The following is a 22,276-nucleotide window of genomic DNA, read 5'->3' as shown; positions in this document are numbered from 1 at the left end:
CATTAGCGACCAGTAAGACTAGTCACACGCTAAGATTTGGGGTCGATTTAGTTGCCCAGCAACAAATGGCCTCTTCTTCGGGCGAATAATCTCCCAGAAAAGCCTTCCCACTGGCGACAATCTAAATCGATGGTGGGATGGCACTTGGGGCAATTTGTTTTCCAAAGTCGCCTGAAGTTGCCTCACAAGGAAACTTCGGGCAACTTCAGAAAATCAAGCACTCCGAGTGCCATCCTGCCGGTGAGATTAGTGTGATTTGTGATGATTTGTCACCGGGTGACTAAATCTCCCCGAATCTTAGCTTGTGTCACTTGCCTTAGGAGCTTTCATTTTCTAACATGTAGAAGACTTAAATAATAGCTGCTATTGCCAGCATTATCTATTAGTACCTATAAGACATATTGTATATTAAATCTGTTATGCAGGGGGATTATCCGTGCAGTGTTAATCTAATTACATACATTGCAAGGAGTATCTTCAGTTTCCCTGCTTAGTTTAACAGATGATAAAACCCATAGATTTTTTTATGAATAAACCAATAGGCAAAAAGTATGTTCAGCACAAATCCAATTCAATACACTCATGCTGAAAACACGGGGTTTAGTACACATTTAAGCATCTAAGTTTAGATCAACTTGTTCTGCTCCATTCTACCTTAATTGCCCCTATAGCTCAGGCCCTAAATCCATCTGGAGGGCTGACTATTCCCTGGGGTTCCCTTGCAGAAAACTAGTTCTCTGTCACTTGCAAGCATGCTCTCCCACACACACACAAAAGCTAGGACCAGGGATGTGGGAGGAAACAAGTGCAACTGAGTAGACTCACACAGGCACCACAAAGATTGTTTTGAGGCAGCAATATTAACTACTGTGCTACAGCATTATTCATTTTCAGGTACAGACAGAAAGCAGAAAGAATTATAATCCTTAGGGATTAACTACAAATACATTCAATTGTTTTACAAAGCATATTGCTTCTATTGCAGCTGAAGCTCTAGGGCTTGACCACATGGTTCCTGTGCCATACCGTAAGATTGCCTGTCATCCTGAAGCTGTGGAGATAAAAGGAATCCCGGATAAAATTCCCTTTAAAAGGCCATGTACCTACGGTGTACCCAAATTAAAAAGAATTTTGGAAGAAAGGCATAATATTCATTTTACTATGAAAAGGTAATTTTATTCTTGTTGCAGCCTGTGATTTAAACCAAAAAACGTTTTTTCTTGCAAAAACAAAAAAGTTTCTGGAACTGCCCCTTTAATCCGACCCAAAAACTCGTTCTCCTCGAGTATAATATTCAACCAGAAAAAGCACAACAGACTGTAGAGGTCAGCACTTAAAAGCTAGGGGAAAGGGAATATAACAAATAGGGAATGTATAATGTATAATGTATAATGTAGTAATTTGTATTGGAAATACTGTGTTCCTATTCATTAATTGAACACCACGTGTAGGTGATAGGTGGGTACTTACAAACGTTTCAATATAAAACCAGCCTATAACAGATGTAGATGGAATATCCTCCCAGTGTGATCCGTGCTGCAGACAGATGCGGAACACACTGATAAATCCTTTTATTACTTAAAAAATCTTTATAAAAATGCACTCACAATTTTGTAGTAAGAATTATGCATATCAAATCATCCCTTCAATTGCTCGCCTATGCTCTTGGCAGAACCAGAACGCTGGTGGTTTGACTCCGACCCGCAGTGTCCTACCCTCCGCGTGTAGGTTAGCCTGTGATTTAAATCACATATTTATTGTTCTGTGTGTCTCTTATATTGACTTTTCAGGCTGTATATAGCTTAGTATGAAGGTTCAGCCTTAAGGTAGCAATACTCTGTCTAAAGAGTAACATTAAAAATATCATTAACCTGTTTGCATATATGTATTATATTTCAAAGCATGAGTCATAATTTACATTGTGTGCAGAGCATTCCTTTCTGCATAATTTTATATATACACATACACACACACACACACATATATTAGTAATGTGCAGTTCGAAACCTCGACATGAACCCACTCTTGACCCTAACCCGCCGCGAGCCACTACTTATATGGGAAGGGGGCATGCCGGTACACGAGTATATTAAAAGGATTGCGTCCGGCAGAAGTAGGGCACTAGGGGGTCACGGCCTGCAAACTTTGTGCAGCAGTCAACCCAAACCCTGGTCCCTGCTGATTGAGGCAAAAAGGTCCATTGAAATTATAGTTTTAAGCTGAGCTCTATTTCTGAACAGCTACTTTGCCCATAAAGTTATTATTGCAGGCATAACATGTAAAATGGTGCATATCTCTAAATGTATGTCAATGCACATCTTGTAAATACTAAACATCACATTACTCTTCTGCATACAAAATCCTTAACTGTTTTAGCCTGAATAACAGTGACTTTTGCTGGCATCCCTGCATAGGCATAGTAAACTCTTGTATTAGACTCTGGCAATAAATGATAAGTGGGGAAAAAGGCACAGTGTTCTTCGCTAATTCACAGAAGCCAATCTCATATGGGCTCTATGGGTATTTTTTCTTCTTTATATGTGGTACTGTACATGGTTGCAATTTTCAAATCCTAATTTCACTTTATTGACTGAAAATGTTGTACTTGTGATGGATGGGCTGGTGGTATGCCTGCTCCAGCTCAGTAAAACCCAATAATGCCCACTGGCTAGGATTTAAGCAGCAAATGTGTTGGTGTGCCACACATTCACCTTAAGGCCTAAGCCTCACAGGCATTTTACCTTTACCAACTGGCAGCCAAGGTTGGCTGGCACAAGGAGGGTAAATTTAATTGAGAATGGTGGCTGAATGGGATGATGGTACAGACATAATTGCCTCTCCATGTCCTGTGCAAGGAGTAAGCATATCACATACTGCTTGTTGTCTCAATAAACACATCCATTAGGGACATGAATTAGGCAAACTTCATCATATAGAAAAATAATTTTATTTAATAATCGATAATAGCCTGTCCGTCTTTTTGTCTTCCTATGTACAAATTCGTAGTTTTACAAACCTTGTTTTGAATTTTAATTTGCAGCATGTTCCATCAACGAATATTTGATGGTAAGTTTTTTTCATTTATTTTTTCATTCATATTGCTGTTGCGGCTATTAAAAGTAAACAGAAGTACAAATTAAGGGGGCTCCATACCATCTTCTCACCATGAGTTCAGTAGCGTGTGCTAAACATACATTTTGCCTATTGTTTCAATAACAGAAATTAATGTTTTTTGTTTCTTGAGCTAAACAGAGAGACTGAAGCTGCTCAGTGTTTTGTCCTTGAGAGGTAGATAATTATATTGCCAGTGCACAGATAATCTCCCTGTATAATGGACTCCTGCTAACAAAACACAGAGGGGAAGGGATGAGTTTGTTGTATATTGGTAATCTAATTATCTATCTTACAAGGACCAAACATGGAGCAGCTTCAATTGCCCTGTTTCTCCTATTAAGCTCAAGAAATATATATTAAGAAACAACCATTGATTTACAAGTCTGAAACAACTGGCAAAAACTATGTTCAGCACAAGCACTATTCAATGCATTTATGTTGAAAAAGATGTATACTGCCTTTTTTCATTATTTTTATTTCTTTTCATATTGAGATATGTTGAAAATCACAAATTATGTTTATTTTTTACCCTGTTGTTATGTTAACTTGAATTAATTTAATTAAATACACTGATGTGTTGGGCTATTAAAATGCTCAATCACAAAACCTGATGCATAACCATAACCAGGTACTACATTTACCAAAGAAACCACAAAGTCCGACTCTTCCAGCCCAGGAGAAGAGGCTTGTAGCGAAAGCCAGAAGGCAGCTGCTCTGGACATGCTGGGGTTCCCCATTGGAAGCAGGTCCGTACAAAATATTTACAACACTAGAAATAAAACAGATTTATAGTACTGCAGTGTGTTTTATAAGGTATGTCATGTCAGTGCATAGGGCACACTAAATCAGATCTTAGCTGGGCATGTAAAAAAATTTAAATATGTGAAGAATGAATAGAAATCAAATCCCAGGTTTGTGGGTTTTTTAGCTTAATGGCAGAACTCCACGGGCGACTTCCCTGTGATTCCGGCGAATCCGACACGCTGCGCCAAAACGCAGGCGTCAAATCGTCTGCAACGGAAATATGGTAACCAATAGCAATGTCAGATGTTGTCGCAGCGTTCATATAACATGACTGTCGGATGCAGACGCAGCATGCAGCATGTGTCGGATGAATGCTGCGACAACATCCGTCATTTGTATATTCTTACCTTAAAGGAACAGTAACTTCAAAAAATAAAAGTGTTTTAAAGTAATACAAATATAATGCAGTGTTGCCCTGCACTGGTAAAACTGTTGTGTTTGCTTAAGAAACACTACTATTATTTATATAAATAAGCTGCTGTGTAGCTATGGGGGCAGCCATTCAAAGGAGAAAAAGCTCAAGTTACACAGCAGATAGCAGATAAGCTCTGTCTGTCTAATGGTGTTATCTGTTATCCATTCGTTAACCTGTGCCATTAAGCCGTTTTTCAATTCCCGCCATTGCTCCACAGCAGCTTGTTTATATGAACTATAGTAGTGTTTCTGAAGCAAACAGATCAGTTGTACCAGTGCAGGGCAACACTACATTATATTTTCATTACTTTAAAACACTTAAATTTTTTGGTGTTATTGTTCCTTTAAAAACACGTTTGTGCATTCTCTCTCAGTGTCAATGACTGATCAGGCCTACATACAAAGCTAAATGGATAATAACTGTATAAAGAATAAAAAACTTTATATAAGTGTGGCAATTAGGTCCATAAAGTATGCTTTGTACTTCATTCTACAATGGGTTCTATTTGCATTGTACTTACCACATTGCTTTTTCCACAGATCGGAAAAAAGCAGCATATCAGATGAATGCGAACCAGGTATAGTGTATATAGTGTAGTGTATATAAGGCCCTCTTGTGACTTTTTAAATGCCATACATAGTAAAGGTGGGAAACAGATACCACAGATACCTCTTTTTGAAATGTAACACACAGTTAACATGTGATAAAATATATAACCATTAAAAGCTTTAAACCCATCAATCATGGTGCTACTCCATTGTTTCATATATTACAACATGCTTTACTGGCCACAGAGCCCTCTCTGGCTCATTGCCTACTCTGTTCAGTATGAGAAACCTCACTGCTGTGTGTTTTAGTTGTGTGCACACAAATAATTTTTTGTGCACACTTTTAAACAGTTGCTTATACAAAAATGTTTGCACAGGCAACGCAAGCTGGCATTATCATTTGTGTGTGTATGAATGTACTGTTTAAAGGGAAGATTGTCACCACATAGGACATAAAACAGTCCGATTGTTTGGTATTGATGTTGGCATCAGACTTAAAGCAGTAATGCATTTCTACTTGGCAGATTTATCAACTAACAAACTGGGGAAAATAGACGGGAAATGTGTTTTAATGATCCGATTCATTTATCAAAGAAGGTTAAAGGTGTCCGTTTAGCAACTGCTTTGATCAGTTGAACACCGTTTTGCCCCATATGGCTTCACAGGTCATTGCCAGGGCTAACCTCTAACATCCCTTATGAACATTTATCTGTGATTTAAATTACAAGTGTGGATTAAGAAATGTGGGTTTTTTTTCTAACTAAAAACATAAATCATCTCTATAAGGGCATATTTCTTCTCAATCATGTTTTTACACCTTGCTTTTTCCGGAAATGATTTGTTCACAAATGTTTTGCCATGTTATTCCCTATTCATGGCAAAATCCTGATATTGAATTTAATTTTTTAGCACCAGACACTGCACATGGTCATTTATAGTTTTATTTTAACATTATATTCACACACAAATTAGTGTCTGGCTTATGATGCTCATTGACTAATATAACCTTGGTTAAAAAGACTACATCAGTTAAAAATTTGCTTTGAGCGGGAGTGATATTGATACTATCATAGCAATTAAACTATTATCTTTACGTGTTACTAGTTCTTTATCGTTGCATGCTATGATCTGTTATTCATGCAACTTGGTTTGACTCATCTAAATAATTCCTTATTTAACAGGTACATCAAGCGAACCAAGTGGAATTAAAAATATTAAGTTGGAACCTGAAGACCCTATAATGCAAGTCACATTTCCAGGTACATAATCAGTATTTGCTTTGATGTAGTGTCTTAACCGGTAGTGTAGAGTATTGTAGTGATGGGCGAATCTGACCCGTTTCACTTCTCAAAAAAATTGCGAAATGGCGAATATTTGTCGAAATGCATTGAAGGCAATGGGCGACATTTTTTTGACAGAAATTTTTTTTTTTTACCCATTGGATTCTATGAGCAACCTTGTCTCATAACTGCATAACTACTTCTTTTTTTCTTTCAGATGGATTAGCAGAGTGTGTGAAAAGTCATTTGACTCCAGAGGACCCAAGCTATGTGCTGGACACTGGAAAAGGTATAATTAAGTTTACACTACTAAAAGAGCAGAGACTTTGTCCCGAAGTAGACCCAGAGTCTCAATAAATGCGTGTATATGGGAGAACATATATGTAATATAACTGTTTCTTTTTCAGCGAATTGAGTCTTATATAAGCGTGCTCCAATCCTGTGAGATTTGGAAGTAACATGTAATACTCACTTTAACCTAACATGTGGCAGACTTTTTGCTCCGATTGTGTACCTTGATGCCTTAAACTGATATGTTGTGGTCCTGCGTGACCAACTGCACTTTTTATCACCAATGCCTACATTGTCTGTTGTTAAGTGTGTTGTTTGTTTCAAAACGGGAAAATAAAAACCTTTTTAAAAAAAAGAGCAGAGACTGCTCTGTAATTTTTTATGAACTGAATTCAATTTTGTGTGGTTTTGCTGATTATTTTTTATGAATTTCTACAGTTTGTGATGATAGACCCTGTGGAGAATCAAGGAATGAAGACAAACGCCTGGATGGTAAATAGACAATGTAGCTTTCCTGCTTGTACATTTAATAGAACATGAAATACTTTCTTACTAGAATTCCCTTTTACATAATATCATGGTAGGTTAACTGGAGGTGAATGGCAATTATACATGATTACATTATTAATCAGGGAAGGGAAATATCAGCTGCTGTTGAAATTCAATATCTATATACTAAAACATTCCAACCAATGTCAGCATGAAAGGCAAGGAGAAAGCTATGAGCTGTGTAAAAAAATTGTTAACCTCATGAAAAATGTGTTATTGTATTATATATTGATAGATTATTGCTGTGTGAAATCTAAAAAGAATATTGCAGTAGTTCTGCAATAGCTCTTTGGTTGGAATGTAGCATAATTTCATACATTGGAGGATCAATGCTCATCTTGTTTTACCCCATTCAGTATCCAACACCACATTTGCTGTTGTCCCCTGCAACCATGGTTTCGATCCCCTGTTGGATTTTCAGATATGAGTACATTTGCACCAGTTCATTTAAAGGAACAGCAACGTCAAAAAATAAAAGTGTTTTAAAGTAATGAAAATATAATGCAGTGTTGCCCTGCACTGGTAAAACTGCTGTGTTTGCTTAAGAAACACTACTATTGTTTATATAAATAAGCTGCTGTGTAGCAATGGGGGCAGCCATTCAAAGGAGAAAAGACTCAGATTACACAGCAGATAGCAAATAAACTCTGTCTGTCTAATGGTGTTATCTGTTATCCATTAGTTAATCTGTGACATATAGCCGTTTTTCAATTTCCGCCATTGCTCCACAGCAGCTTGTTTATATGAACTATAATAGTGTTTCTGAAGCAAGCAGATCAGTTTTACCAGTGCAGGGCAACAGTACATGATATTTTCATTACTTTAAAACACTTACATTTTTTGGTGTTACTGTTCCTTTAATCACAGAGCTCCATTTTATGTCTTGGAATGATTCCAACAATTCCAACCTATAATCTGTTCTCTCTACTACTAGAGAACGGTAACAATCTCTTGGGGGCAGATTTATCAAAGGTCGAATATAAGAGTTTTATTTAATTCGAATGAACAAAAATTACCTTGAGATTCGAACAGTATCTTATTTATGAAAAAAAATAGAAAATCTAAAACTGGAACAAATATTACCGACCTGAAAACTCGAATCTTTGAAAAAAACTCGAATGTCAGGAAGGTTATTAATATCTTCAAATGGGTCAGTGGACCTCTGCCATTAACTTCTACATGAACTCTGAAGGTTTTAGGTGGCTAATAGTCGAATTCGAGTTGTTCCCAGCGTCCAGGTATGATGAATCTCAAATTCGAGTTTGGATTATTTCCAACTTGAATTTGGGAGTTTTGACAAAAATTCCAATTTACAATTAGAACCTTAATTAATCTGCCCCTAAATGTAAAAATAATTATGAAAGGAGTTGATCACCTTTTTGTTAACTTTTAAGTATTATGTAGAGAGCGATATTCGAAGACAATTTGCAATTGGTTTTCATTTTTTATTTGTGGTTTTTGAGTTATTTAGCTTTTTATTCAACAGCTCTCCAGTTTGCAGTTTCAGCAATCTGGTTGCAACCATGCACTGATAAATAAGCGAATGGAATATAAATAGGAGAGGGCCTGAATAGATAAATGATTAATAAAAAGTAGCGATAACAATACATTTGTCGCTGTACAGAGCATTTGTTTTTAGATGGTGTCATTGACCCCCATTTGAAAACTGGAAAGAGTCAAAAGAAGACAACAACGTAGCAGGGGATACAGGTATATATGGCCCTGGCCTAGCCACACGCCAGTAGTAAATCCCAGGAAAGAAAGTATTGCCAATACCTGTGTTTGTTTTCAACGGGGTGCTCCCACTTTTATTCAAGGTGCTTCCAGACACTTTACAATGGATCAAACGTTTCGGGACCGCATGGCCCTTCCTCAGTGATACCCAACCATAGAGCGTGTACATATTTATAGACATTTCAACAGCGACCTCTTGTGGTGGTCGATACAAAATACTTTAAAATAATTAAATAACAGTGCAACAATGTTAAAAGCATCACAGTGTATCAATTTCACTTTCACAACCTGTTTCACAATGTGACTATCATTATAAATACATAAGAATGGATTAAAATTACTAAAATACTCCTTTATCATGTGAATCGTGAGTTATTATTCTCTATTTAACAATTGGTAACATTAACCCATTATTAATCAACCTGAGTGATATACTCCATGCTTACAAAAAACACTATTTACACTTTACAAAACATAGTTTGATAAACATACTAATGTTTGTTACTCACTGACTATAGTACAATTAGCTGGAAGATGCATACATCTCACTTCTTATTGAAGATGTTCCTTATTTTAATGCTGTAAGAAAATATAATTGTTTTCTTTAAGCCTACACCAAAGCGTTATTGATGTTAATGTGTCCGTGCCATTATTAATTTGTATATATTTTCTTACAGCATTAAAATAAGGAACATCTTCAATAAGAAGTGAGATGTATGCATCTTCCAGCTAATTGTACTATAGTCAGTGAGTAACAAACATTAGTATGTTTATCAAACTATGTTTTGTAAAGTGTAAATAGTGTTTTTTGTAAGCATGGAGTATATCACTCAGGTTGATTAATAATGGGTTAATGTTACCAATTGTTAAATAGAGAATAATAACTCACGATTCACATGATAAAGGAGTATTTTAGTAATTTTAATCCATTCTTATGTATTTATAATGATAGTCACATTGTGAAACAGGTTGTGAAAGTGAAATTGATACACTGTGATGCTTTTAACATTGTTGCACTGTTATTTAATTATTTTAAAGTATTTTGTATCGACCACCACAAGAGGTCGCTGTTGAAATGTCTATAAATATGTACACGCTCTATGGTTGGGTATCACTGAGGAAGGGCCATGCGGTCCCGAAACGTTTGATCCATTGTAAAGTGTCTGGAAGCACCTTGAATAAAAGTGGGAGCACCCCGTTGAAAACAAACACAGGTATTGGCAATACTTTCTTTCCTAAGAGTCAAAAGAAGACAGCAAATAATTCAAAAACTATAAAAAAAAATTCTGAAGACCAATTGGAAGGTTGGTTGTAATTGATCATACTATGACATACTAAAAGTTAATTTAAAGCTGAACCACCCCTTTAACAGACTTACAACAATAATATTATTAACAAGCTTTTTATTTTGTGACTTTGTTTCTATGTGGAATGAAGGAATAGGAGATATAATAAGGCAGCTACGGAAACGTGTAGAAAATCTCTTTAACAGAAAATATGGTAAGTAATTCATGCTATTAAGGAATAGTAGATTCCTTAATGTGAAACTTTTATGTTTGAAATTAACTTTAATAAAACTTAGGAAGAAAATGTATATAAATATACCATTTGTAAAAAGCTATAAATCCTACTTAACCTCACACACTTTAATAATTTTAGACTCCGAGGTAACTTCTAATATCCTCATATTTGCAACAGGGTGTACTTTATTTATTATAATACACAAGTTTCAGTGAATCATGTGACAGAAATGACATCAGAACTCACTGTTTATAACTGATGACATCAGAAGTCACCATTTATAAGGATATTCTTGGCCTTTGTGTATTATAAGGATATAATTTAAAGGCTATTCATACTCTTGTGTATTATAAGGATATGAATATCCTGTAAATTATATCCTTAGAACCTGTGCTTAGTGGTGTTATTGGTTATAATCGGAGCTTAGTGATGTTATTTCTGTCACATGACTCACCGAAAGTGTGTATTATAATAATGAATAAAATACCCCCTGTTGCAAAACATGAGAATATTAGAAGTTACGTGGAGTTCCATGACCTGTATAAAAAACACATGGCCTTCGACCTTGTGCTTTGATATGGTCATGGAACTCCTCTGTAACTTATAATATCCTTATATTTTATAAGAGGCGTAGTTTATTGACTATATATGTACTGTATATATAATACACAAAAAAGCTATGAATATCTTGTAAATGACATCCTTATAAACGGTGAGTTCTGATGTCATTTCTGTCACAAGACTCACTGAAACTTGTGTATTATAATAAATAAAATACCCCCATTTGCAAAATATGAGAATATTAGAAGTTACCTCAGAGTTCCATGACCTGTATAAAAACACTTTTTTATATGGTCATGAAACTCTTCGGTAACTTATAATATTTTTATATTTTACAAGAGGGGTTACTTTTTATTAACTATATATTCATTGTGTATTATACATGTAAAAGCAACAGTTCTCACTGTTTTAAATAGAGAAACACAAAAGATAAATGCTGTTTTTTTTGTAATTGAAAGACAAAAAAAGTTATTGTTCACACGTATACCTGATTGGTCAGCTCTAAGCTCTTATAGGAAATGAAAATCTGTGAACTCTATAAATCCATTTTGATGTCATATTACTTGTATGTGGCTTTGTGTCAGTAATGTACTAAATTTCATCTTCTTCTGCTCTAAATGGAATGTTTTTATAAGCAGTTTCATAGATATTTATCAGGTAGCATGCACGTGGCTTCATGCCTAATCATACACCTAGGGCATTTTGATCAGGGGCGTAACCGCAGAGGAAGCAGACCCTGTGGTATTTATTTCAATAAATATTGGTAAAACAGGTCAACCTCTAGATATTTTGGGGGCTTGAATACAGGACAGTTAAAACACTATTCCTCATATGTAATAAAACGCACTAAGATTGCCCAGGAGCAGTAACACAGATGCTTGCTTTTAAACAGGTGACCAGTTAATGCTGCCTGCTATAGGTTACTGCTCCTGGGCAAATTTAGGGCCTTTTATTACATAACCCCATATGTTCTTTACAGGTATGCATAAAGGAAAATATCTTAGAGCACAGTTAATTAAACAATTATGTAGCGCTCATAAAACCCTGGCTGTGTTGCCAGTGATGAAACACATTGATAGCCAGACTACACTGATACGTGCTGTTAAATCAGATTAGAATTTGCAGATTATGTTTCTCCGTAGATTCTCCCATAATTTGCCCTGTTAGGGTTTTCCCCAATTCTTTTTCCCATATTGTAGGTCTAAAAATTGGTTGGGGGAATTAATATGTCTATTTAAGAATGTGATGCCCCTGTAAGTTCTTATTTTGTTTACTAATGCTATGAACTTTCAATTGGCTTAATGGGTAACAATGGCTTTGCCAGTCAATGCTTTCCTTAAAACAGTATGTTTTTATGCAGCTAAGGCAATCAGAGCATCAGGACCTGTCAAGGTGCCATATGCCAAGTTCTTGATGTACCCAGACGATCTCTTTGTTCTAGGATTGCCAGAAGGTGTCTCATTCCGACGACCAAACTGCTTTGGAATCACAAAACTGAGAAGGATACTAGAATGCAGTAATGGCATTCAGTTTGTTGTGAAAAGGTAAAGTGAATGCTGGAGACTTTTTCAGACTTAAGCTGCTAGGAAAAGCTTCCATAGTCACATTGTCCTTAGTCTGCATTAATGTTTCCTTAGGGTAGTGGCACACGTGGCTACATGGGGAGACAAATTGTCTCTTCTTCGGGCGACTAATCTCTCCGCAATGCCTTCCCACTAGAATGCAAATCGCCAGCGGGATGGAAACTATGGGCAACTTCGTAACCCGAATCAATCCGAGTGCTATCCCGCCGGTGATTTACATTCTAGCCGGTGGGAAGGCATTGCAGGGGTATTTGTTGACCGAAGAAGAGGCGATTTGTCACTGGGCAACTAATCTCCCCGAGTAGCCACGTGTGCAACCACACTAACTATTCATAATTACCATATAATTAATTACCAAAATTTGGGGAATATAGATGGATTTTCAAGATGGTAAAACTACAGCTTTTTCTTACTGTCAGTATATACATATAACTTTCTGTTGATCCAGACTGAATTGCAATTTTAATGGGAAATTGGCTCTAAAGTACCACATCTGGCCTTTTGTGACTGGATCTGCGGGGGTATTCAAAAAATCTGGTTGTTCGTGGTTTTTGATCAGCTTGCCAAATTGTTTTGACACAGTCATATGTCATGTCAATGTCATATACTGTACAGTGGTAGCTTGGTGTAGACCAATGATGCCCTCCATAAATACATTTTAGAAAACTCTTCTGGCCTTTTAAATATATGCTATGCCAAGGCAAAATTCAACCCACTTAATTTATTCATAGATTTGGTAAATGAATGGGTCAGCTATCACAAACAAAGTGGTTTGGCTAAGCAAATTCTGATGCAGTCACAGTTGATTGGATAAGTGTAAAGCCATGTTGTCCCCAAATAGCATGCGTATGGGGTCTGACTATGTTGCAACCTAATTGTCGACACCTTCACCTGTATTGCAAGATATCTGTCTGATCTGCTCAATAAACATTGGCCATGCATGGGCAGCTTAATACCTTTCATTTCCAAACTTGTGGTTCACACAGTCTCGCTCACTAAAGCAGGGGTGTCCAAACTTTTTGCAATGAGGGCCAGATTTAGTGAGGTGAAAATGTATGGGGGCCGACCATTCAGCCTGACATTCTTTGAACCATTAACATTAAATTACAGGACTCGAGTAATCGTAGCATTAATATTTGGGCACATTAGTGACATGATCTGCCACTTGGTCTATACTGCTGCCTGTGTGCTGAAGGTATTAGCAATAGACACGTAATGGCACATAGTGATGCCATACTTCTTTAGTTTACTGTACTGGCACGTCAGTACGTCTATTGACACCTTCAGCCCTAAAGAAGTATGCGAAAAACATGTCTATTGCTAACACCTTCAGCACACAGGCAGCAGTATAGACCAAGTGGCAGATCATTTCACTAATGTGCCCAAATATTACTGTTATGGGATTTCTGATCGCACTGTGCTGGGGGCCTCATTATTATTAATTTCATGATGAAGGCTGAGGGCCAGTGTACATTTGAAAAACAGCCGCAATTGGCCCCCGGGCCAAACTTTGGACATACCTGCTCTAAAGGTATTGACATCCCTTCCACAGGCATCTACTATCCTCTTACTGGCTCTTAAAAGAGAGTCACAGAACATGTACTCTATTTTTAGATGTGTTGGATGTATCATTAGCAGTCAGCATTCATTTCCCAAGTACTAAATCTTGGTAAATAATATGTGGGTGCTGTGCTGATTATAGATTGCTTATTTACAAATGAGTATGAAATCAGAAACTATATTTAGCAGTTGATACTGTGAGGCAGCACTGTTTGTAATTACAGGCACCATGCTATTAATCATAGGGCATAGGTTATAAGCGCAGCCTGGTATCGCATTGTACTTTCCTCAGTACATATTTACTGTTAAAGCTAAACCAAATGTAATCTATAATTAAGACACTATGGTTAAATGTAAGCCTGCATCTGTTAGGTTGCTGCGCTCTCAAAACAGCTATTCAAAATAATTACTTGTGCATTTGTGGAACTAACACTGAATATTAGCTCTAATATATTGATTTGAGGTAGTATTCAATTTTTATTTTGTGTATTTTTCCTAGGCCTGACTTGATTTCTGAAGGACTGAAAAACTGTGTTGTAGACATCCCTGAAACTTTAGGTAGGAGGCTACACAAAATGTAATTGCAGTGACAGTTGTACACAGGGCCGCCATCAGGGGGGGACAGGGGGGACAAGCGTACCGGGCCCGGGCATGAAGGGGGGCCCGGCAGCGCTGCATTTTGTTGAAGATCCGGGCCCCCCTTACGAGCGCCCGAGCCGTACGTCATTCCTCTTCAGTGCCGAATGCGGAAGTGCCGAAAAGCCGAAGCCGATGCGCCGAAAAGACCCGAAGTCACGGAAAAAGCCGAAGTCACGAAGCGCCGAAAAGACCCGAAGTCACGAAAACAGCCGAAGCCGAAGTCCTGAAGCAGCGCAAAGACCCGAAGTCACGAAAACAGCCGAAATTGAAGTCCTGAAGCGGTGAAAAGACCCGAAGTCACGAAAGGAGGCGAAGTTGAAGTACTGAAGCCATGAGTTCAATTCTACTGAACACCAGTTTGTGTTTTTTTTTTTAATCCCCTGGCCACCAATGTATTATTTTAATATTCTATAGGCCCCTGCCACCAATCTTTTTTTTAAAACTTTTGTTTTTGGGGCCCCAATTTTTTTTTTAACTCGTAAGGGGCCCCTTGCCACCATTGTTTTTTTTTTTTTTGTTTTTTTTAAAAAAAAATTAATTTTCTTTTTGGTGGCCCCAAATTTTTTTAACTTGTAAGGGGGCCCCTGCCACCAGTTTTTTTTTTTTTTCAAAAAAAAATTTTTTTTTTAATTTTTTTTTGGGGCCCCAATTTGTTTTTAACTTGTAAGGGGGCCCCTGCCACCAGTTTTTTTTTTTTTTTCCAAATTTTTTTTTGGGGCCCCAATTTGTTTTTGACTTATAAGGGGGCCCCTGCCGCCAATGTTTTTTTTTTTTTTCAAAAAAAATTAATTTTTTTTCAAATTTTTTTTTGGGGCCCCAATTTGTTTTTAACTTATAAGGGGGCCCCTGCCACCAATGTTTGTTTATTTTTTAGTTTTTTTTACATTTTTTTTGTTGGGGCCCCAAGTTTTTTTTAACTTATAAGGGGGCCCCTGCCACCAATGTTTTTTAAAAAAAAAAAAAAAAATTTAATTTTTTTTTTTTTGGGGCCCCAATTTTTTTTATAAGGGGGCCCTGACCATCAATAGCTTTTTACAACTTGTGTGGGGGGGGTTACTTTTTTAGCGCTGATGTCTGTGTGGTCTTTTAACTGCGATGTGGGCGGGATATGGGGCGGAGCTTGGTCGTCAGTGTGGGCGGGGCCCAGGGGGCCCCAAAAATTTTGTTGTACGGGGCCCCGTGATTTCTAATGGCGGCCCTGGTTGTACATGAGATTGAAACACATTTTAGCTATTATGGAGTAGCAGTAATCAGTACTGCTTCTGTTGCTTTGCAAAGCTGCACGAGCCACAAACCAAGCATAAAGTACAAGGCTCCTTTTGCACATTGCACCCCCATTTACACCTTTGTGCCTCCAAGACAGCGATAGTACAAGCTACTACACACACATATTCAAAATGCCAGTTAACTTAACCAAGGCAAATGTTGGCATCTGAATTGCTTTGCTCACAATTTTTAGCCAAGTCTAACATCTGGGGGAAAAAGTAATTGTGGGGAGAATATATGGCACTATGCACCCATTTCCTTTTACAGTTTGCTTTTTTGCAATTTTAGCACATAAGGCATTGTGAGATGTATGGGTCAGGTTGTAGAAGAAAAAAACATGTTTGTTTTGTTTTTTAAGGAGTTGATAAAGGTAATGAAGCTGTATTAGATGAAACCAACAAGAGGCCTAGCTTTCAAGGTAAAAATATTTTTATATCTTTTATAATATCTGATAAATTATGAAACGAAGCACACCGTTGACCATCAAGATTATATATAATGTTGAAATATATGAATATATGAGTATGAATATCTTTTATGAAAAAGTAAATAAGACCTGTTGTAACAGGTGCAAAAATTGTTTATGTTCTACAGTGCTACGCAATATGTTGGCGCTATATAAATACATGTTAATAATAATAATAATAATAATAATAATAGAAATCTATAACAACCAGTATACAGTATTTGTTTTAATTTGTTTTCATAAAATAAATAAATAATGCTACTTGGTTTCTATGAATAAACCAAAACTGAAACATTGCCCCATAGAATCCAAGCATCTTTACTGGATTTGAAAATAGAAAAAAATAATATAACTGTTTAGTTCAAACACAATTTTCTGCCTGAAAATCTATCAAATCATTGAATGACTGATCAATCCTAATCCTAGTGGGGTAGATGAAGTGTACATGGAGCACACAAGTTTATCCTGCTTTACTGTTTTATGTAGATAAATCATCCAACAAGTTGTGGAGATTTCTCTGCCCTGTGGGGGAATGTACAATACAGCAACATATTGAATGTGCATATGTGATTTTCCTATATCACTCCACAGCACAGAAAAACAAAGAACTGCTCTTACTGCCTAACACGTGGCTCTGCCCTCAAAGTCAGGGTAGTAGTAACCAAGGCTAGCTTGAGGACAGAATGCATCCAAGTCAGGGGGACTCATGGGGGAATCTACATAAACAGAATTTTTTTTTCACTTTTACTTGCGACTGTACCACATCACTGAATTGTCTTCTGTTCCTTTATTTTCATTCTAGAGAGTTTTGATGCCAGACTTTCCCGCATTGATATTGCCAACACATTGAGAGAGCAAGTACAAGACCTGTTTAATAAAAAATACGGTGAGAATCCATAGTGTGTGATTGGGGACTAGTGCCCAAGTCTAGCACAGTGACCTTAACGGCAGAAGACATGAAAATTCATCCTTGGAAAGCAGCATTAAGGAGACGAATTTTAATTTCAAAAATGGCAGTTAAAAAATGAAAAATGAAATGAAAATGTAATGAAAGGTTATGGGTGTTGTGCTATATATGGCTGAATTCTTTCTTAGTTTTACCCAATATAGTTGAATGTTTTTATGTGCTTGAGATTGTTTCTTTTTTCCAGCTGTTTTATGATGTTTGACTTAAGATTGTTTTAGTAAGTGGGACTGAACTGTGATATCTGTTTATTTCAGGGGAAGCCCTAGGGATAAAATATCCAGTCCAAGTTCCTTACAAACGCATCAATAACAACCCAGGGTCTGTCATCATCGAGGGCCTTCCTCCTGGGATACCCTTCCGGAAGCCTTGCACTTTTGGGTCACAAAATCTAGAAAGGATATTAGCAGTGGCTGATAAAATCAGATTCACAGTTACAAGGTATGTCTCTGGTGCATCATTTTACAATAGAGCATCCGATTTGCAGTCCACAGTGCAAATACACTGAGATTGATATTGTGGCAATGAAACTTATTTAGAGTTCAACATGTTAAAAAATATAATTATCAAAAATATTATCAGTATTTTATTATTAGTAATATTTTAAAATACCACACTAGCCTCTGGTTAGGTTATTTAGGAAGCATACTTAATAACCTTTATTTTTTTGTTGTTCATTAGGCCGTTTCAAGGACTCATCCCAAGACCTGGTAAGACTCGACTTGATTAAACTGTTATTTATTTGGCTGTTTTCTGCTTTAGCAAAATTTACAATGTTACTGTTATAACCCTATATACTCCAGTAGATTGCAGAGGTTGCATAAGAATTACAAAGTTTCAATGTGCAAACTATGTTCTGGGGTTGATAAGTATACAATGTTAATTTCCCAGTGTTAGCATTGAATAGATTACTAGCACTTGGAGAAGCTCATTTCATTGAAGACATAAGGATATTAAAGTTGACCTGTCACCCAGACATAAAAAGCTGTATAGTAAAATTCCTTTCCAAATTAGACATGACACCCAAATTCTTTTTTCCATTAAAACATCCATACTTGTTACAAATGTATTTAAATATCTCAGCTGTCATTCATCTATTGCCTGCCCCTCCTCTATGCCTTAGGCATAGAGGCGGGGCAGGCTATTACTTTCACTTTCCATTCTGCATTTCCTACATGTTGCTGCACCCCCCCTCCCTGTTCACAGTCTATAATTGTGTAACCAATGCAAAGGCATGGGCATCAGGTCCCCCATTCTGGTGCATAAACAAGATATTGAGGTGTTACAATGCTTGTCTTAATAACAGTGTCCACAAAATGGAGCTTACCTGCTTGCTGTGATTGTGAATTCCAAGACTTAAAAAAAGAGAAAAAAAACAAGATGTAAATAATTTTTAAATTTAAAGTAAAATTTATTTTGCTGAACTAACATCACAAAACAGAATTTGGAGTTATTTCTTAAGGTGACAGGTCCCCTTTAAGGGTAATTGTATATACAAAGATTTTTGTACATTAAAACAAGATCACATGTAGAGATATCATCTTTAGCACTAAAAACCTGATAACAGACACTCGGTTGACTGAGTCAGGCTGATTCAGTGTTCAAGCCTGTGCAGATCCACTGACTGCAAGGAGCCTAATTTTCAGCTTGTACATGGGCCACTATGTATCTCCACATATCCGATATCATTTTGATTTGGAACTATCAATATGTATAACTGTGTTTATTTAAGATTTTGATTATCATCACAAAAATTCAGTTTTTTTAATGTTTTTTTTTCTTGGTTTTATAAAAATCTAATTTCAGATGATGAGGATGCCAACAGATTGGGAGAAAAAGTTATACTCCGTGAACAAGTAAAGGAACTATTTAATGTAAAATATGGTAAGTATGGTTAGTTAAACACTTTACTGATTCCAATGAGTGGTGTTCAAGATTGGATACTTTCTGGCAGCATTTACATACTACAAGTGAATGTAGAAAATGTTGGGCAAGGCACCCACTGGTTTACCCCTGATGCTTTGGCAATATTTTAAATAAGACATGTTTGTTACTGTGGCCCCCTGAGATGACATTTTCTTGTGCTGACATATGGCTCAGGTAGCACATTGAGCAGGTGAGGTATAGTTTTTAAAACTAAATAACCTTTAAATAAAGCCTTTGAATATTGAAGCTCACCAGAATCAATGGAGGCGCTCTGAGTTCACATTTCCCATTGCTTTAGCACTAGGGAAATACAGATATGTAGCCGCTCACAAGAAACCCTTGCCTATCTGTATTTGACCTCCATAATACATTCATAAAAGTGCACCAGATTTCATATCCTACAATAGTATGCTATTTCTGAATTTTAAGCATTTTGATAAAAAGTATATATTGTACATATTTGTATGGCACCTCTAAGAACAAAAAATAGTTTTTTTCTGAAACTGTAAAACAACTTTGTTCATATTAAAGCTTATTTAAATTTGGGTCCACTTGGCAGAACTACAGTTTGGGCCAGGCATACCACTAAAACCTTAGGCCGCACACATGATGGGCTATATTAGACAGCTGATGTACTGAACTGCTCATTAATAAATTAACAACATTATTCAATTGGAATCTGTTCCATGGCAAAAGTGTAAGCAGATGTCACTAGTTTGCTCTGTTGGCTTCTAAGCTGTCTGTCTGTAGTGAGCTTTTTAAATTTATGGTTAATAAAACGATGAATCATCCTTCCATGAAAATTTAAATTCAGCATTTTGCATGCTGCATTTAGTACGGCATACGGTGCATCAAAATTCAACCTGCTAGAGTACTCAGGGACTATCTAACTGCCTGCTTCAACAAACTACCTTTTCAGTCCTTTACATTACTGTATCCTTCAGAAAAACAATTTATCCTATAGTTTCCAGTACCAAAAAAAATCAAACAATTTACTGCGTCTCATCTAAATGCAATTTCAGAACTACATCACGAACAAGGAATTAGTGCCAATTGTTCTATTCTGTTATCTTCCAGCCAGAAACGCTGTGTATTTTAATGTTAATGTTTTTTTAATTGCCTAATTTATTATGTCATATAGATTTCTGTTACTTTGCAATGCAGGTAAAGCTCTAGGTATGGACCAACCAGTTCTGATACCTTACAAACTTATTAGGGATAATCCTGATGCAGTTGAAGTCAGAGGGCTGCCAAATGACATCCCTTTCAGAAACCCTAATACCTATGACCTTCATCGGCTGGAAAAAATTCTCAAAGCACGAGACCAAATCCAGATGGTGGTAATAAAACAGTTAGAGTAAGTGCATGACATTCCTTTATCTGTCAGGTCTTTATGTAAAATGATCATGCCACCACTGATAATTGTATACATATACAGACCTCATGAATTACTTTTTATAATGTTGTGGTTCTACAGCTCAGTAACTTAGCAGCACTGTCATATATAAATGTGTGAAGCAGCATTTCATTATATGTAAACTAAGTAGGTATTTAATACTGGAAAGCAGGAAAGATCCACCACAGGGGAACATAGGCAGAAGCTTGTAGGCACGAAAAGGGGTGGTTTACCTTTACATTAACTTTTTGTATGTTAGAGTGTCCTTATGTTAGCGCTGGCCTAAGTGCAGCTAAGTGGAGTGGAAAGGAATGCTTGCTTTAGTGTTCTTGAGTCGATCTCTGCTCCATGTAGCAGCTCTCAGGCCAGCATTGTATAAACACTGGGCAAATTTGCACCTGGGCAGTAACCCATAGCAACCAATCAGTGATTAGTTTTTTCAGCCAGTGGCAGGTTGAACAGTGAAAGCAAACATCTGATTACTTGTCATGGGTTACTTACAAGGTGCAAATTTGCCCAATGTTTATAAATGACCCTGTCAGGGCAGCTACACAGAGAAGTGTATAGGAGCAGATTCTCCCTGCCTTCCTACAAAATGCAGGCTAAGAGGATCAGGCCCTACACAATATTTAGCCTTAGACCACCAGCCCACTGTTCAGAATGGATGTCTTATCTTTTAATTCACCTTCTCTTAACCAGTTAATTTTATATTAAATGTAATATTTCGCGCTTTACTCCACTTTTACACAGCATGGTAAATTGGCCCCTTAGGGGCAGATTCCCTAACCAGCAAAAATTCGCCAGCGGCGGCTTCGCAGCCATCGCAAAACTTCGCCAGGCGTAAATTCGCTAGGACAACGCTATTTCACTAAAAGTTGCGTCCACAGTGCCGAACGCTGGCGAATTTTCGATAGCGTTACTTTTTTTTTTTTAAGGAACAATTTTTACCAATAACTTAAACTGGCGAATTTTCGGTAACGTTAGTCACTTCGCCCTTTAGGAAATCTTACCCTTAGCCTCTACTCTCTCAGGGTAGTCAGTTGTTTGGGGGGGGGGGTTGGGCAGGTACTGTAACAGGTACTGTGATTATATGATGAATTTGCATTGTCTTGTTATACATTTTCTGTAAGTCCTTGTAAATGTTTTAATTTTAAATCTTAATACAGGCCATTTCCTGAAATCTGCACTGATCCCCCGAAAATAAGTAAGTTCCATCAGTGATTTATTATAGTATTTCTGATATGTATTGTATTAGAATGTATAAGAAACACAATGCTGTTATCTCATTTCTTTCCTTTTACATCATTATATCATAATAGGTGTCTGTCTTGGTTTTCACTTTTATCTTTACTCTTTACTAACCAAGTATGAGAAATTCAAATTTTATTTTCAGTTTTTTAATTTGTCCAATTCCTTTTGAGCCCCTGAAATGAAGTGATTGTGTTAAAAAAAAAGGCTTTAGTTCCTCAAAATTTTATGCAATATTGAATTAAAGCTGAAAGTCTGCAGTTCAACTGCATCTGAGTTGTTTTGTTTAAAATTCATTGTGGTAATGTACAGAACCAAAATTAGAAAAAAGTTGTCTCTGTGCAAAGATTTATGGATCTAACTGTATAAAATGCTTGTGGCCAGAGGAAGAAAATGTAGTCTTAGGGACTT

The 22,276-nt window shown here is 36.8% G+C and overlaps 1 protein-coding gene across 7 annotated transcripts in view; it reads left to right on the top strand.

The window, feature by feature from the left end:
* The window catches only part of gtf2ird1.L (GTF2I repeat domain containing 1 L homeolog), a 62,350-nt gene that overhangs the window by 37,511 nt on the left and 2,563 nt on the right, over nucleotides 1-22,276 (top strand). For 5 of the 7 annotated variants that reach the window (XM_041582270.1, XM_018246965.2, XM_018246962.2 and 2 more), the window contains 17 exons: nucleotides 986-1,169; nucleotides 3,041-3,066; nucleotides 3,743-3,860; nucleotides 4,873-4,910; nucleotides 6,063-6,140; nucleotides 6,379-6,450; nucleotides 6,891-6,944; nucleotides 10,173-10,235; nucleotides 12,178-12,361; nucleotides 14,460-14,518; nucleotides 16,224-16,283; nucleotides 17,134-17,217; nucleotides 17,553-17,736; nucleotides 17,977-18,005; nucleotides 19,102-19,179; nucleotides 20,386-20,578; nucleotides 21,784-21,821. In XM_041582270.1, the coding sequence (XP_041438204.1) occupies nucleotides 986-1,169; nucleotides 3,041-3,066; nucleotides 3,743-3,860; nucleotides 4,873-4,910; nucleotides 6,063-6,140; nucleotides 6,379-6,450; nucleotides 6,891-6,944; nucleotides 10,173-10,235; nucleotides 12,178-12,361; nucleotides 14,460-14,518; nucleotides 16,224-16,283; nucleotides 17,134-17,217; nucleotides 17,553-17,736; nucleotides 17,977-18,005; nucleotides 19,102-19,179; nucleotides 20,386-20,578; nucleotides 21,784-21,821 (1,542 nt within the window). The remainder of the gene's footprint in view (nucleotides 1-985; nucleotides 1,170-3,040; nucleotides 3,067-3,742; nucleotides 3,861-4,872; nucleotides 4,911-6,062; nucleotides 6,141-6,378; nucleotides 6,451-6,890; nucleotides 6,945-10,172; nucleotides 10,236-12,177; nucleotides 12,362-14,459; nucleotides 14,519-16,223; nucleotides 16,284-17,133; nucleotides 17,218-17,552; nucleotides 17,737-17,976; nucleotides 18,006-19,101; nucleotides 19,180-20,385; nucleotides 20,579-21,783; nucleotides 21,822-22,276) is intronic. The other 2 variants (XM_041582272.1, XM_041582271.1) reach the window with 2 other exon arrangements.

Source organism: Xenopus laevis, chromosome 2L, assembly GCF_017654675.1.
Source record: "Xenopus laevis strain J_2021 chromosome 2L, Xenopus_laevis_v10.1, whole genome shotgun sequence".
NCBI classification, from domain to species: Eukaryota; Metazoa; Chordata; class Amphibia; order Anura; family Pipidae; genus Xenopus; species Xenopus laevis.
The sequence above is the reverse complement of the archived record's forward strand: the minus strand, read 5'-3'. Positions and strand labels throughout refer to the sequence as shown.